General features: G+C 50.6%; 4 protein-coding genes across 4 annotated transcripts; 2 read left to right on the top strand and 2 right to left on the bottom strand.

The window, feature by feature from the left end:
• Positions 1-296: 296 nt before the first annotated feature.
• GLOTRDRAFT_35792 (cytochrome P450) lies at positions 297-2437 on the top strand (the record flags this gene model as incomplete). The annotated part of the gene is made up of 12 exons (XM_007864666.1): positions 297-501; positions 556-880; positions 934-1082; positions 1139-1254; positions 1310-1418; positions 1466-1479; positions 1533-1722; positions 1783-1864; positions 1928-2053; positions 2116-2126; positions 2179-2308; positions 2368-2437. 12 exons carry the CDS (start codon positions 297-299, stop codon positions 2435-2437), a joined length of 1527 nt encoding a protein of 508 aa, XP_007862857.1.
• A 1036-nt stretch (positions 2438-3473) lies between these two features.
• On the bottom strand, positions 3474-4924 carry GLOTRDRAFT_120251 (uncharacterized protein; the record flags this gene model as incomplete). The annotated part of the gene is made up of 3 exons (XM_007865549.1): positions 4832-4924; positions 4551-4781; positions 3474-4498 (listed from the first exon to the last, which is right to left on the bottom strand). The coding sequence occupies exons 1-3, from the start codon at positions 4884-4886 to the stop codon at positions 3474-3476; spliced, it is 1311 nt and encodes a 436-aa protein (XP_007863740.1). The 5' UTR covers positions 4887-4924.
• A 315-nt stretch (positions 4925-5239) lies between these two features.
• On the top strand, positions 5240-8978 carry GLOTRDRAFT_35678 (uncharacterized protein; the record flags this gene model as incomplete). The annotated part of the gene is made up of 11 exons (XM_007864652.1): positions 5240-5527; positions 5581-6114; positions 6170-6344; positions 6397-6581; positions 6645-6859; positions 6910-7087; positions 7140-7251; positions 7301-7485; positions 7534-7656; positions 7754-7936; positions 7989-8978. 11 exons carry the CDS (start codon positions 5240-5242, stop codon positions 8976-8978), a joined length of 3168 nt encoding a protein of 1055 aa, XP_007862843.1.
• Positions 8979-10236: 1258 nt separating this feature from the next.
• Positions 10237-10694, bottom strand: GLOTRDRAFT_25766 (uncharacterized protein; the record flags this gene model as incomplete). The annotated part of the gene is made up of 3 exons (XM_007864620.1): positions 10237-10353; positions 10401-10468; positions 10532-10694. Coding segments are annotated over 3 exons (348 nt in total), but the record flags the coding sequence as incomplete, so codon positions are not given.
• Positions 10695-11120: the final 426 nt, after the last annotated feature.

Here is an 11120-nt window from a genome sequence, read left to right as displayed (position 1 = left end):
ATAGAACAGGGAAGAAAGGGGAAACAACCGTCCACCATTCCAACGAAGGAGATAGCCAAGCATCTCCTGTCAGGGATTCTGGAGCTAAGAATAGCTCGACACAGATATGGAGCGGACGCTATGACTTACTCCACGACTTACAGTACCTTCGGACGATAACCTTCCTCCAAGGTGACGGTTCGCTATGAAGGCATGTGAAATCCTTCCCACAGGAGTGACAACAAGCGCTGGTTGACGTGCCGTTATATACCAACGTCTGGAGGTGTTGGCTCGCATGCTGCCAGTTTTACTCTAATATGGAGATAGACGCCACCTACTTCGCTGTCCCGTTCTCCGGCCTTGTTGTGGCCGTCGCTTTTCTCTACTGGCTACGATGCCAGAGGCATACCACCGCCGCGCCTCTTCCACCAGGGCCTAAGGCTTTCCCACTCATCGGCAACGTGCTGGATATACCCCGGTCTAAACCATGGAACACCTTCACAAAATGGGGTAGAAGATACGGTATGTCACTGTCCCACTCTGCAGTCTCGCTTCTGACTCGGAGGCCGACGGAAGGACCCATTGTACACGTCTCAGCTTTCGGAAAGTCCTTCATCATCCTCAACGACTCTCAAACAGCCATCGAGATGCTGGACAAGAAGAACAGAATATATAACGGCCGTCCCAATTTTGTTATGGCAGGTGAACTGGTAGGCTGGGGAGAAGCTCATCCTCTCAGCCAGCCTACGCAAACCTGGAGCGAGTACCGCAGGATGACGCTTCAGTTCATAGGCACGAAGGCTAAATTAGAGGCCTTTACGGAGCTGCTCGAACAGGAAACCCTTGTATACGTACAACGCATCCAAGTGAATCCCACTGCATGGAAGGGTCATATTCGTAGGTGCGTGGTCTCGAGACCGGTTCCCGGAACAAAGACAGTAGCTTTGAGCGCAGATTGGCTGGATCCATCGTGCTGCGAATGACATACGGATACAAGGCTGCAGAAGAGGATGATGCAATGGTGCATCTAGTCGACACGGCAATGGACACATTCTCAGAGACTACAGCTGCCAATGTCTTCCTCGTGGACACCTTCCCGTTCTGTGGGATTTAAACATGGTTCACTGGAATACTATTCGCTGACTTTGACATGTCGCAGTACGCTATCTCCCGGAATGGTTTCCTGGGGCAAGCTTCAAGTCGAAAGCGAGGCGTTACAATGCAATAGCTCAGAAAATGGTCCAGCGCCCTTTCGAATGGGCTAAGCAACGATATGTACTGTCGTGCCCTCCTACCTGCTTGAATTTCTTGTGAACATGACTGCCTCCAGGAGAAAGGCGTGGGGGAGCCGTGCTTTGTTTCCGATTGCTTGAGTAAGGAGGAATTGACACCGGACAAGGAGCAGGTCCTGAAGTGGGCTGCAGCCGGGATATGCGGGGGTGAGTCGGCATCATCTCCAATAACGTCGTATTAATATAGCCTCAAGGTGGTGCTGACACGGTTGGTCCTTCTATACCTTCAGCTTTTGTCAGTCTCATGTCGATGCCTTATAGACAGTCGCGGGAATCGAAGCTTTCTTTTTCGCCATGGCCAGCCAAAAGGATGCTCAAGAGAGAGCACAAGCCGAAGTCGACGCCGTTGTGGGTGCTAACAGGCTTCCTACGTTAGCAGATCGCGCACGTCTGCCATACTTCGAAGCTCTGTACCTTGAAGTTATACGCATGTACGTGTTCATACCCATGGGTAAGTCCTGGTTTCCATAAAGCCAGAGTTGCTTTTGATAGAGTCCCCGTTCGCATGAAGGCCTCCCGCATGCTTCTCTTGAGGATGATATCCATGAAGGATACTTCATCCCAAAAGGATCCATTATGATACCAAACATGCGGTGCGCGATGGTTATCGTGGTAGCGACCGACTCAAGTCTTGAAATCTTCATACACAACTTTAGGGAGATTTACAGAGATCCTAAGACGTACACCAATCCGGAAAGGTTCGATCCGCAACGCTTCCTTCCGACCTCTGACCATGAAATGGCAAAGGATCCGAGAGACTACTTGTTTGGGTTCGGTCGCCGGTTGGTGCTTTTCCTGTCTATACTCGTAATTGTGCTAATCGTGTTTTGAACGGATGTGGTAGGAGATGCCCCGGTAAATGCACGGTATAGAAACGCATCCGCTAAGTCGCTGACTGGATCTTAAGGCATTTACCTCGCCGACGCCTCAATGTGGTTAGCCTGTGTCGCTGTTCTCGCAGCGTTCGACATACGACCTCCAATGGAAGACGGAAAGCTCGGAGTGCCCCAGGATAACTTCACGACAGAAACGATCAGGTACGCATTGGCGTTTTCGATTCGTAGGCGAATCAACACGTTCTCGCCTATCCCCATAGTCACCCTGAGGACTTCGAACCCATCATCAAGGCGAGAGGGACTGCGAACGGCATAGCCATCGTGGAGTGATTGTAATGATTAGATGAGCTTGCTCAGACGCGGCGCAATCATACTCCTTTCTCCATGCCCCGCCCGCGTGAATGATCCAGCTCATGGAAAGCAAATGGCACCTCTCGTGCCTGGCTTGAAACATCCTAAACACTTTGCCCAACCTGTCCAACACCACTAGGACAAGGTTAAGGACAAACTCAGAGGAAGAGGCCTAATCCTCGGCGCGCACGAGACCTGGCTGCGAAAGCATGAGTAAAGGGAGCGATGGTATGTTGGAGTGCTATAGCTAGGTGAGTCGAAGGATCGAGAGAGCCGGAGAACTCGATCTTACGCCTCCGCGATGCTGTAGTGCATACTTTCATCTCCCTCAGCTTCAAATACGCGTTCAAGCCACCGCTACTCCTTCGCCCTCTCAGAGCGAAGACAGCGGGCGTTGTGCGTCACTTCACGTCTCATCTTCGCTGCGTGCTCCAAGGCCTATCGCGTAGCGTCCTTGGTTAATCAGATCGTAAATGTGAGATCTCCCTGAGCTTCACGCCGAATTCCAGACTTACATCCATTGAAAGGCCCAGTTTTCCTTTCGGGCAGTTTTGCTTCCATCAAATAGGTCTTAATTGACACAAATGCAACAGAATTTTGTCGGTTTCCACTGGGTGTGAGGATGCCCTGGACTATAACGGGCCTGTAAGTATCCACATATCCCATCACTATACATCAATCGTCCACACCGCGGCACAGGCCTGTTGAATTATAATGCACAATCAGTCCCATTCGGTCTGGGTGGTTCCCCTTGCTCGCTTTGACATCATGGGGTCCAAGGTCGTTATGTATTAAGTACAAATCGAAGGGATGATCTTCTACAAGACCACAGAGATATAAACGACAGGGTCACACCAGAGCTCGGTGTCAACGTTGCAGTCAGAATACCGGCCGCTATCATTACGCGAGAGTACAACACCGACGGGAACACGAGAGAAGTTACATATCGACAGCAATACGAAAGCAATTCACAGATAGCAAGATGCAGGAGCAAAATCAATAAAGAATGAACATCTTAATCGAAATATGTGCGAATCCCTGAAGGTATGACAATCGGAGAGTCCACTGCATCACCGTTGGCCTCTGTCGCGTCAGGAGTCCTGATGACGAGGGGCGATGCAAGGCCAGAGCTTTCATAAGGCGGCGGGCCACTACGAGGGCTGCACCGATCGGGCGTATTGTGAGCCGATCTTGACACGCCCTGTGAATAGGACAGACGGCGAGACAACGACAGGATAGGGCGTGACAAAGTGTGCGAGCATAATAATGGTCGACGGCGTATAGGCGTTGCAGAGGGCTCCGGTGCATGAGAGAAGCCACCGCCGTTGGCCGGTGAACGCAAAGCCGACACCGGACTGCCCATGTGATAGTCATCAATCAGTGGTGTCAGGGTCGACGGAGAGGGCAGATTGGAATAGTCTGTCATAGGAGACGACAAGCCAGAAGAGAACCTCCAGCGTCCGTCGCCCTTCTCGGTCAGTGGAGACTCCATCTCCGGAGGCTGAAAGGGAGTGTGGATGATTTGGTCGACAGGTGTTACGAGACCTTGAGCCTGTACTTGGTACAGAGCCTCATGATTGTTACGAGGAAGTGAAGGAGAGTTGGGATGAGGAGAACGCGGGGTATCCAAGGAGGGATTAGAACGGGGCCCTAAGGACGGTGGGGGAAGGCGAACTTGGCATCGCAGTGCAGGTATATTAGCTGCAAGTCGACGGCGAGACATTGATAAAGGAGTGGGGCTTGGGGAAGAAAGCGACATGTTTTCGAAGTTGGACAGACCAGGTGACGCTAGTGCAGGTAGGGACATCGGCGAGGTAATTGTTTGGCTAGAGTCTTCGGAAGTCTGCTCACGCCGAGTGAAGTTAGGCAAAAGCGCGTCGGACTGGAGCACTTGGCTATTCAACGACAACTCGCGAGGCTCAGAACGGCGATGTTGAGGCTGCGTGCTGACCAGAGTCGGTTCAACATCGATGGCAGTGTGACACAGCGACGCCAGAGGGGACGATCGCTTAGCCGGATGACCGTAGGCAGGTACTTTAACTGAAAGCGATTGATACGCGTAAATCAAAGTCAAGTCGTAAACTGCACTTACGCGAAGCATGGCCACCATTCCGTTCTGTCAGCTCCCGGACGCACACGGCGATGGATTGAAGGGGCAGAGAAATTCCTGTAAACTTATGCACAAAGGTTTGAATGTCCCGAGCATGAGCCAACGCGGTGGATATGAGAACCACCTGCTCAGCGTCGCCAGAGGCTGAAGACGTGAAAATCGCCGGGTCGGTATGGGCAAGATACTCTGTGCTAGCCGGATACAACTCAAGAGCTGCACATGACAATTGAGATACTGACGAAAAACACCAAGAAAATACGCACCTTCCAAGAACGCTGCTCGCGTCCCTTCAGTCCAGCTATCCCTCGTCGCGTCCATCACGCGTCCTTTGTTCCTCCGATGAACGCCAAAGTCAGAGCGCTGTACGACGCTTTGAAAAAATCCGGAGCCACTGCTCAATGAAGGTGTAAGGAGGGAGGGAAGAGAAAAAACGCTCGCGACAGAGTGCTTCAGATTAAATAGTGTTTGGGCAACTTGAAGAGCAGCTTGATCGCGACGCGTGACGTCACGGGTGATACGATTCGGGAGTTTCTCACGGCACCACATCAGGCAAATCTGAAATTCTGTTTTTCATTTTCCTGCACAAGTCTCGGTACCGGTGCTACCGTCTGAAGGGTACCCTTGTCTTCTGCTGCCACGTACGGCGCTTGTGGCCGAGAGAGCGAGGTAGAATGTCTACAACCCTGCCGCTCTTCTGGCATTTGTCCTCGAACGACAAGAAAGAGCGATTGGACGCCTCTGCCAAGTTAATTGGGGCACTAGAACAGTTCCAGGCGCAGTTTGTGCCGAAAGCATCGCCCGAGACCAGCGACGAGGAGGGGGACCAGTCGGAAGATGATGCGGATACGTTAGACAAGCTGAACTCTCAAGATGTCTCGTATTCCATCCGCAGGCTCGTTCGTGGTCTTGCTAGTCCAAGGGAGAGTAGTCGACTAGGTTTTGCTGTCGCATTGACGGAGGTGCGTCCTGCGTTGCCGCTGCATTATTGGCTGAATATGACGGTGATGTATAGTTGCTGTCGCGTATCAACACGATCACCTGCAGCCAAATCGTCTCGCTCATCATGGACTCGTCGAAGACTCAAGGGTCGATGACCGGTCAAGAAGAACGTGACATGCTATTCGCTCGCCTTTTCGGCCTCACCTCTGTCATACAGTCTGGCCTTATAGTTCGGAAGACACCCCTCCCCGCTTCCGCTTCATCCTCCACCGTTGCCTCTAATTCAGCCAGTTACATAGAGATCGTCAAGCAGCTGATCGCATTGGGAGAAAAGAAGACCTGGTTACGTGAGAGCGCCTGGTGGACGCTTGGACTTGCTTTTGAGGCTCTATCAAAGTCTGACGTTTCCTGGAGAGACGACGCCCTCGACATGAGTCTTGACATCATTTACGAGAATAGGAGCTGGTCACCCGAAAAAGTGGCAATCACGGTAACGCTACAAGATAAGTACCCGGAGAAGGATTGGCGTAAATATCTTTCACCTACTTTCAAGAATCCACATATCTTGAATACAGCCAACTATGCTACCCTGGCGAAGATTCTCAAGGTGAGTCTGGCCTGTCTGTATCATGTATCCACTGAGATCCCTGACCTGCTTCCAGGAGTCCAGTTCGGACGAGGATGAGGAGTCAGGCTTGAAATCCGCCGCAGCGGGGACTTGGAAGGCTCAAGTTCATTATGTCTGGGATATAATTCTGGACGCATTAGTGCCCCCGCCGGAATCAAGCAAATCTCCTCGAGGATCACTGCAAGAGTTTTTCCGGATAGTAGTAGACGGTAAGACTTTCAAGCATCCTCTCGCAGTCGGTCTCACTTTTTCGAATCACAGACTCCCTATTCGCTGCGACTTCCTCCGCGGAACGGAAATATTGGGGATTTCAGATTTTCGAGAAAGCACTGCGCCGGGTGGACGCGTCGGACATGCCTATGCTTTTCACGAAGCACTTCATGCGATGCTGGATCAATCACCTGTCGAAACAAGATCGTTATCTGCACAAAGTAGCTAAGCGAGTGGTTAGCAGCTACGTTCTTCAGAGCTGCGCCAAAGTGTGACTGATCCTTCGGTTACGTTCGTAGGCAACTGAGATGCAAGCGATTGTGCATACGAATCCGCGGATGGGATTCACCCTTATACTTCAGCTAACAGGTGTACATGGGAGCCGGCAGTTCGACAAGTTGACTAAGACCAAGACCGTGGAATCCATTCTGACCTCTATGGATGCGGACGGTATCAGTAGCTATATTGAGTACCTGCTCGAGCATGTGAACGAGGAGGTCACTGAGACGTTAGAGTCGCTTGTTTGCCTCCCGATACTTGGTTCACTGACCGTAGCATATGTAGGACGGATATTCAGGTTGTCAATTCCCGAAGAGCCTGGGTAGTCGAGCAGCTGTCGGCTCTTGTCCGCAACGGTGCTGTACCCAAGCAGGACGATTGGCTCAACACCGTACTCGAATGGTTAGCCATACACGGACTGTTTGAGATCAAGAAAAAAACTGACAAAACCTCATACCGAGCGGTAAGTCGAGTCACTCATGCGACCATTGCGCACGCTCATTATACCTCAACAGCTTCATAAAGTCCCTTCGCCGCCTCTCTCCGAGGACTTGCGGAAGAGCTGTCGCGCACGACTGCTAAGCTGCCTCTCGGATTTATTGACACGTCCGGTTCCAAAGGATACTGGTACGGTGTTGAGATACGATCGAGAATATATCCCTGACCACGTTCGCAGACGGTGTTGAAACCCGCGACTCTGCTATGCACGCTAATGATGGCTCATTCTGGATAGGGAGGGTCTTGGACATTGTTACGACGCTCGAGAAGGATGAAAAGCACGCGAGGCCCACTGTGCAGTTGGATAACGAGGATAAGGAGCTTCGCGACAAAGCTCTTGAACTTACTCGGACGTTGGATAACGTAGGTCCACACCTATGCTGGTCTTCTTGTCCCAACATCCCCTTCTAGGCGCCAGAAGAACAGCATGGAATGGCTCAAGGCGCAAAGCTCCTCATCCAGGGCACACTTGTGTACCAGCTGTGCAACTTCGGAGAGGTGGATGATGACTATGCGGAAGCTCTCCAGGTAGCAGTATCTGTGACTTCTGGGTGTTACGTATGTTCACCGCTTCTTGCGTTAGGCTTCCGTTGAAGCCGCTTCGCGTCTTTCCGAGGTCAAAAGTAAGAAGGAAAAGAAAAAAGAACGGAGATCTGAAGCGGTCGATGAAGACCCACCGCCCATTGACATCTTCGTCGATGCCATACTCGGTTTCTTGGAGGAGCCGTCATCGTATATGCGCTCCTTAGCCAACCAATGTTTTACGTTGCTCTGCCACTTTGCAAGAGATAGTACGGTTGATCTGATCCTTGCTGTAAGTCAACCTCTTTTCTTCGACAGCTAGCCGTTTTTACAGAGAATTCCAGCAACTGGAACGCCGTGACCCCACAGAACTCTTGGATCACCAGGGCGGGCACGATACGGCTAACGAGGAGGAAGAGTTAGATAGTAATGACGACGACCATCAGTCTTCTGAACAGGAAGATTCCAACGAGGAAGAGCCTGACACCGTAATGAGGGACAAGATTGAGGCTGTCCTTAGTGCGAGTGGTATCCAGCCTGCTGCTGAGGGGTCTGAGGACGAATCGGAAGAGCTCATGGATGATGATCAAATGATGGCTATTGACGAGCAGCTTGCCGCTGTCTTTAAGAACCGGGCGACTGAGGCGAAGAAAGGCAAAGGTGAGCTAGAGCACACGCGCAAGACTCTACGAGCACTGATGTCCAAAGATCTCAATGCCCAGCGGGAAGCAACACATTTCAAGACTAGAGTGTTGGATCTAGTCGACATCCTCGTCAAAAGCAATCGTGCCAGTCCCTTCATTCCCCGACTAATCATGTCCCTCTTAGAACTCATATCTGGCTGCAGTAAGGACGAGAAGCATCTCGCCGACAAAGCGGGCGGCATCCTTCGTACCCGCATCGGCAAAATGAAGGAAATTCCGACCCAGGTGGATGTCGAGGCAACTGTCAAACTTTTGGAGAGCGTCCATTACCGTGCTCGTCGAGCTCGTTCTGGAGACATCCTCACAGCATTCAGCCAATCTAGCGTGTATCTGACCCGGATATTGCTGCATCATGGCGCGAGGAAGGCCACGCAGACAGTGTACAAGGAATCTTTAGCGGATTTCGTCACGCGCAAGGCATCGTGTCTCAATATCCAATTCTTCCAAGATTTTATTTGTCATTATCCAGCCGTCGCTTGGGGATTGCGCAACGATATGCTGGAACTGACTCAGAAGGCCGTTAATTCCTATCGCCGATGTCAGGTCTACCTGCTCTTACAAGGTCTGCTGGTTCAAATACCCGTCCAGGTGAATACTATTTCTTCGTCTCGTCTTTGTGGTGTCGCCTGACGAGTATTGACCCGACTTTCAGCACAACGATTCTCAAGAGATCGTAGCATTCATGCCACCTCTTCGCCTAAATATTCACGAGGTTCTAAGCAATGCCTGCGGCAGTAGCGCCACCCTGTCTTCTGCTCAAATAAAGGATGTCCTGAAGCTGGCGCTGACGGCTGCTCGCCTGACGAAGCGGCTATTGTCGACGGATGAGGCCATCTCTTCGCTTTGGGAGCCATCCGCCTGGGACGAACTGCTTGTGAAAATGCAGACGTCGGAACGCTTCAAGTCGTCTACTAGACTTCAGAGCATGTGCAGACAGATCATACAAGCCTCATCTGACTCCAAGGGGCCGAGCGCGTCTGCGGTGAAGAGAAAGAGGAAAGAGCCGGAGCCCGCGAGTGACCGAGACGAAGGTGTCTCCCCTACCAAGGCCAAATGCGTGAAAGTCAAACGAACACAGGTTCATTAGTGGTCCTGTCGATCTCTAGGCGGTGATGTTTTATTGGTATTACAGCCGTTACACAATGTAATGAGAGTCGCGCTTTCATCAAGGGTGTTCCCGATAAGGAAAATACTATGTATGGTAACTACTAGATGTACACATTGTGTCGATTCTACCCTGACTGTTGGCCAGCCTACACCACTTGACTCGATGACTGTACTCTGATTTCAAGTTCCAGCAGCATCTGAAAGTCCTGGGACTGGTGTCCCATGCATGTAGTGGCTATATCATCACACTTACTTCAAACATATTATTCATATACATAGAACGGCTGGCGGTCTGACAAACACATCAAACAAAGTCAATGTAAATAAAACCTTTACATTGTAGAGGATATTTCAATGTCATGGCGAACAGTAAGCTCAAACCGATTGGGTTGGACTGCAATCACACCAGCGGCTGCCTTCATGGCTTCCATGCGTAGCAAGAGCCTAGACACAGTGATACTCGTCATTGCCCACACAAAGCTTACGCATTTTTAGCTTCTTGCGGCATGGTCCTGATAGTAAAGTAACTGACTCACAAGGGCATAATTAATGAGTAATCCCCCTAGAGGCCCCAACATAAGCTTGGGTCTGACTCATGGGGATATGTCAACAGAAATGTACATACATTGCCAATGCTGCTCATTATACTGAGCACAATCCGGGAGCCTACATCTTAGCATCAGCCACACTGCAGCACAATTTTCTCAGCCGGCCATCTCACAGAAAATAGCCTGCAGGCCAGGTTAGCTGTTGTACATCTCCATGCAATGATGGTCCTCACAATGAAGTAATACAAGCCATCACGGTACAGGCTAGACACCAACTCACTCTGCACGCGGAATGGCCGCTCAGCTGCATTCAGTACTGTGGCCAAAAAGACATGGAGATCAAACACAGCCTAGTAACATCACTATTATTGTATCAGGCTATGTAGGGAGTCCTTACCTGTGATGCCCATATGGCAGGAAGAAACCTGGGTCTATGCATGACTATGCACGTGTGGTAGAATACATCTTCATATATGACTGAATCTGCATAGTAGAAGCTTGTATATGATAGAGCAAATTGGGGCAAACTGGTCCTGAACGCACCGACAACATCTACTGCAGTCTTGATGCCAAATGCAAGAGATGTCATGTATGTTATCATGAAGCCGACCATAAGGATCCTAAGGACATGCTTCCTGTAGTCCCACAATGTGTAAACCCTCATCAAGATGATCACTTGAGACAAGGATAATCAGTAGGTTGGTAACAACTGAACTATTGCACTTACAATCTGCAATAGCGGTATATACGAGGGAAAAGCAGATCATGAGGGCCAGCCATACACCGCAGCTGCAGGGATTAAGTAACAACCACCTGCAATGGGGAAGAAAGGCTTACAACTCAACAAATCTATGTCAGATACCTCTGAAGAATGGGCAAGATGAACTTCAAACATCATACTTCTTGGGATAGGTTGTAAGCAAACCCACTGGTCACTAGCCAGGATGGATAGTCATCACTACTCAAGTTATGGCAGATCACATACTCACCATATGTAGACAGCACCAGTGCCCCAAGCACCGCATAGCGAACAGTGAAGAAAGCAAGCTTGGATTTCAGTGAAGCAGGCCAGATCAAGTGTATCTCTTGGCTGAATGTGAGCAGGTGGTCCCAGCAT

The sequence above is a fragment of the Gloeophyllum trabeum genome, assembly GCF_000344685.1.
Source record: "Gloeophyllum trabeum ATCC 11539 unplaced genomic scaffold GLOTRscaffold_00003, whole genome shotgun sequence".
Taxonomy (NCBI): domain Eukaryota; kingdom Fungi; phylum Basidiomycota; class Agaricomycetes; order Gloeophyllales; family Gloeophyllaceae; genus Gloeophyllum; species Gloeophyllum trabeum.
Note: the sequence above shows the minus strand (reverse complement) of the source record. Positions and strands in the feature narration are given on the sequence as shown.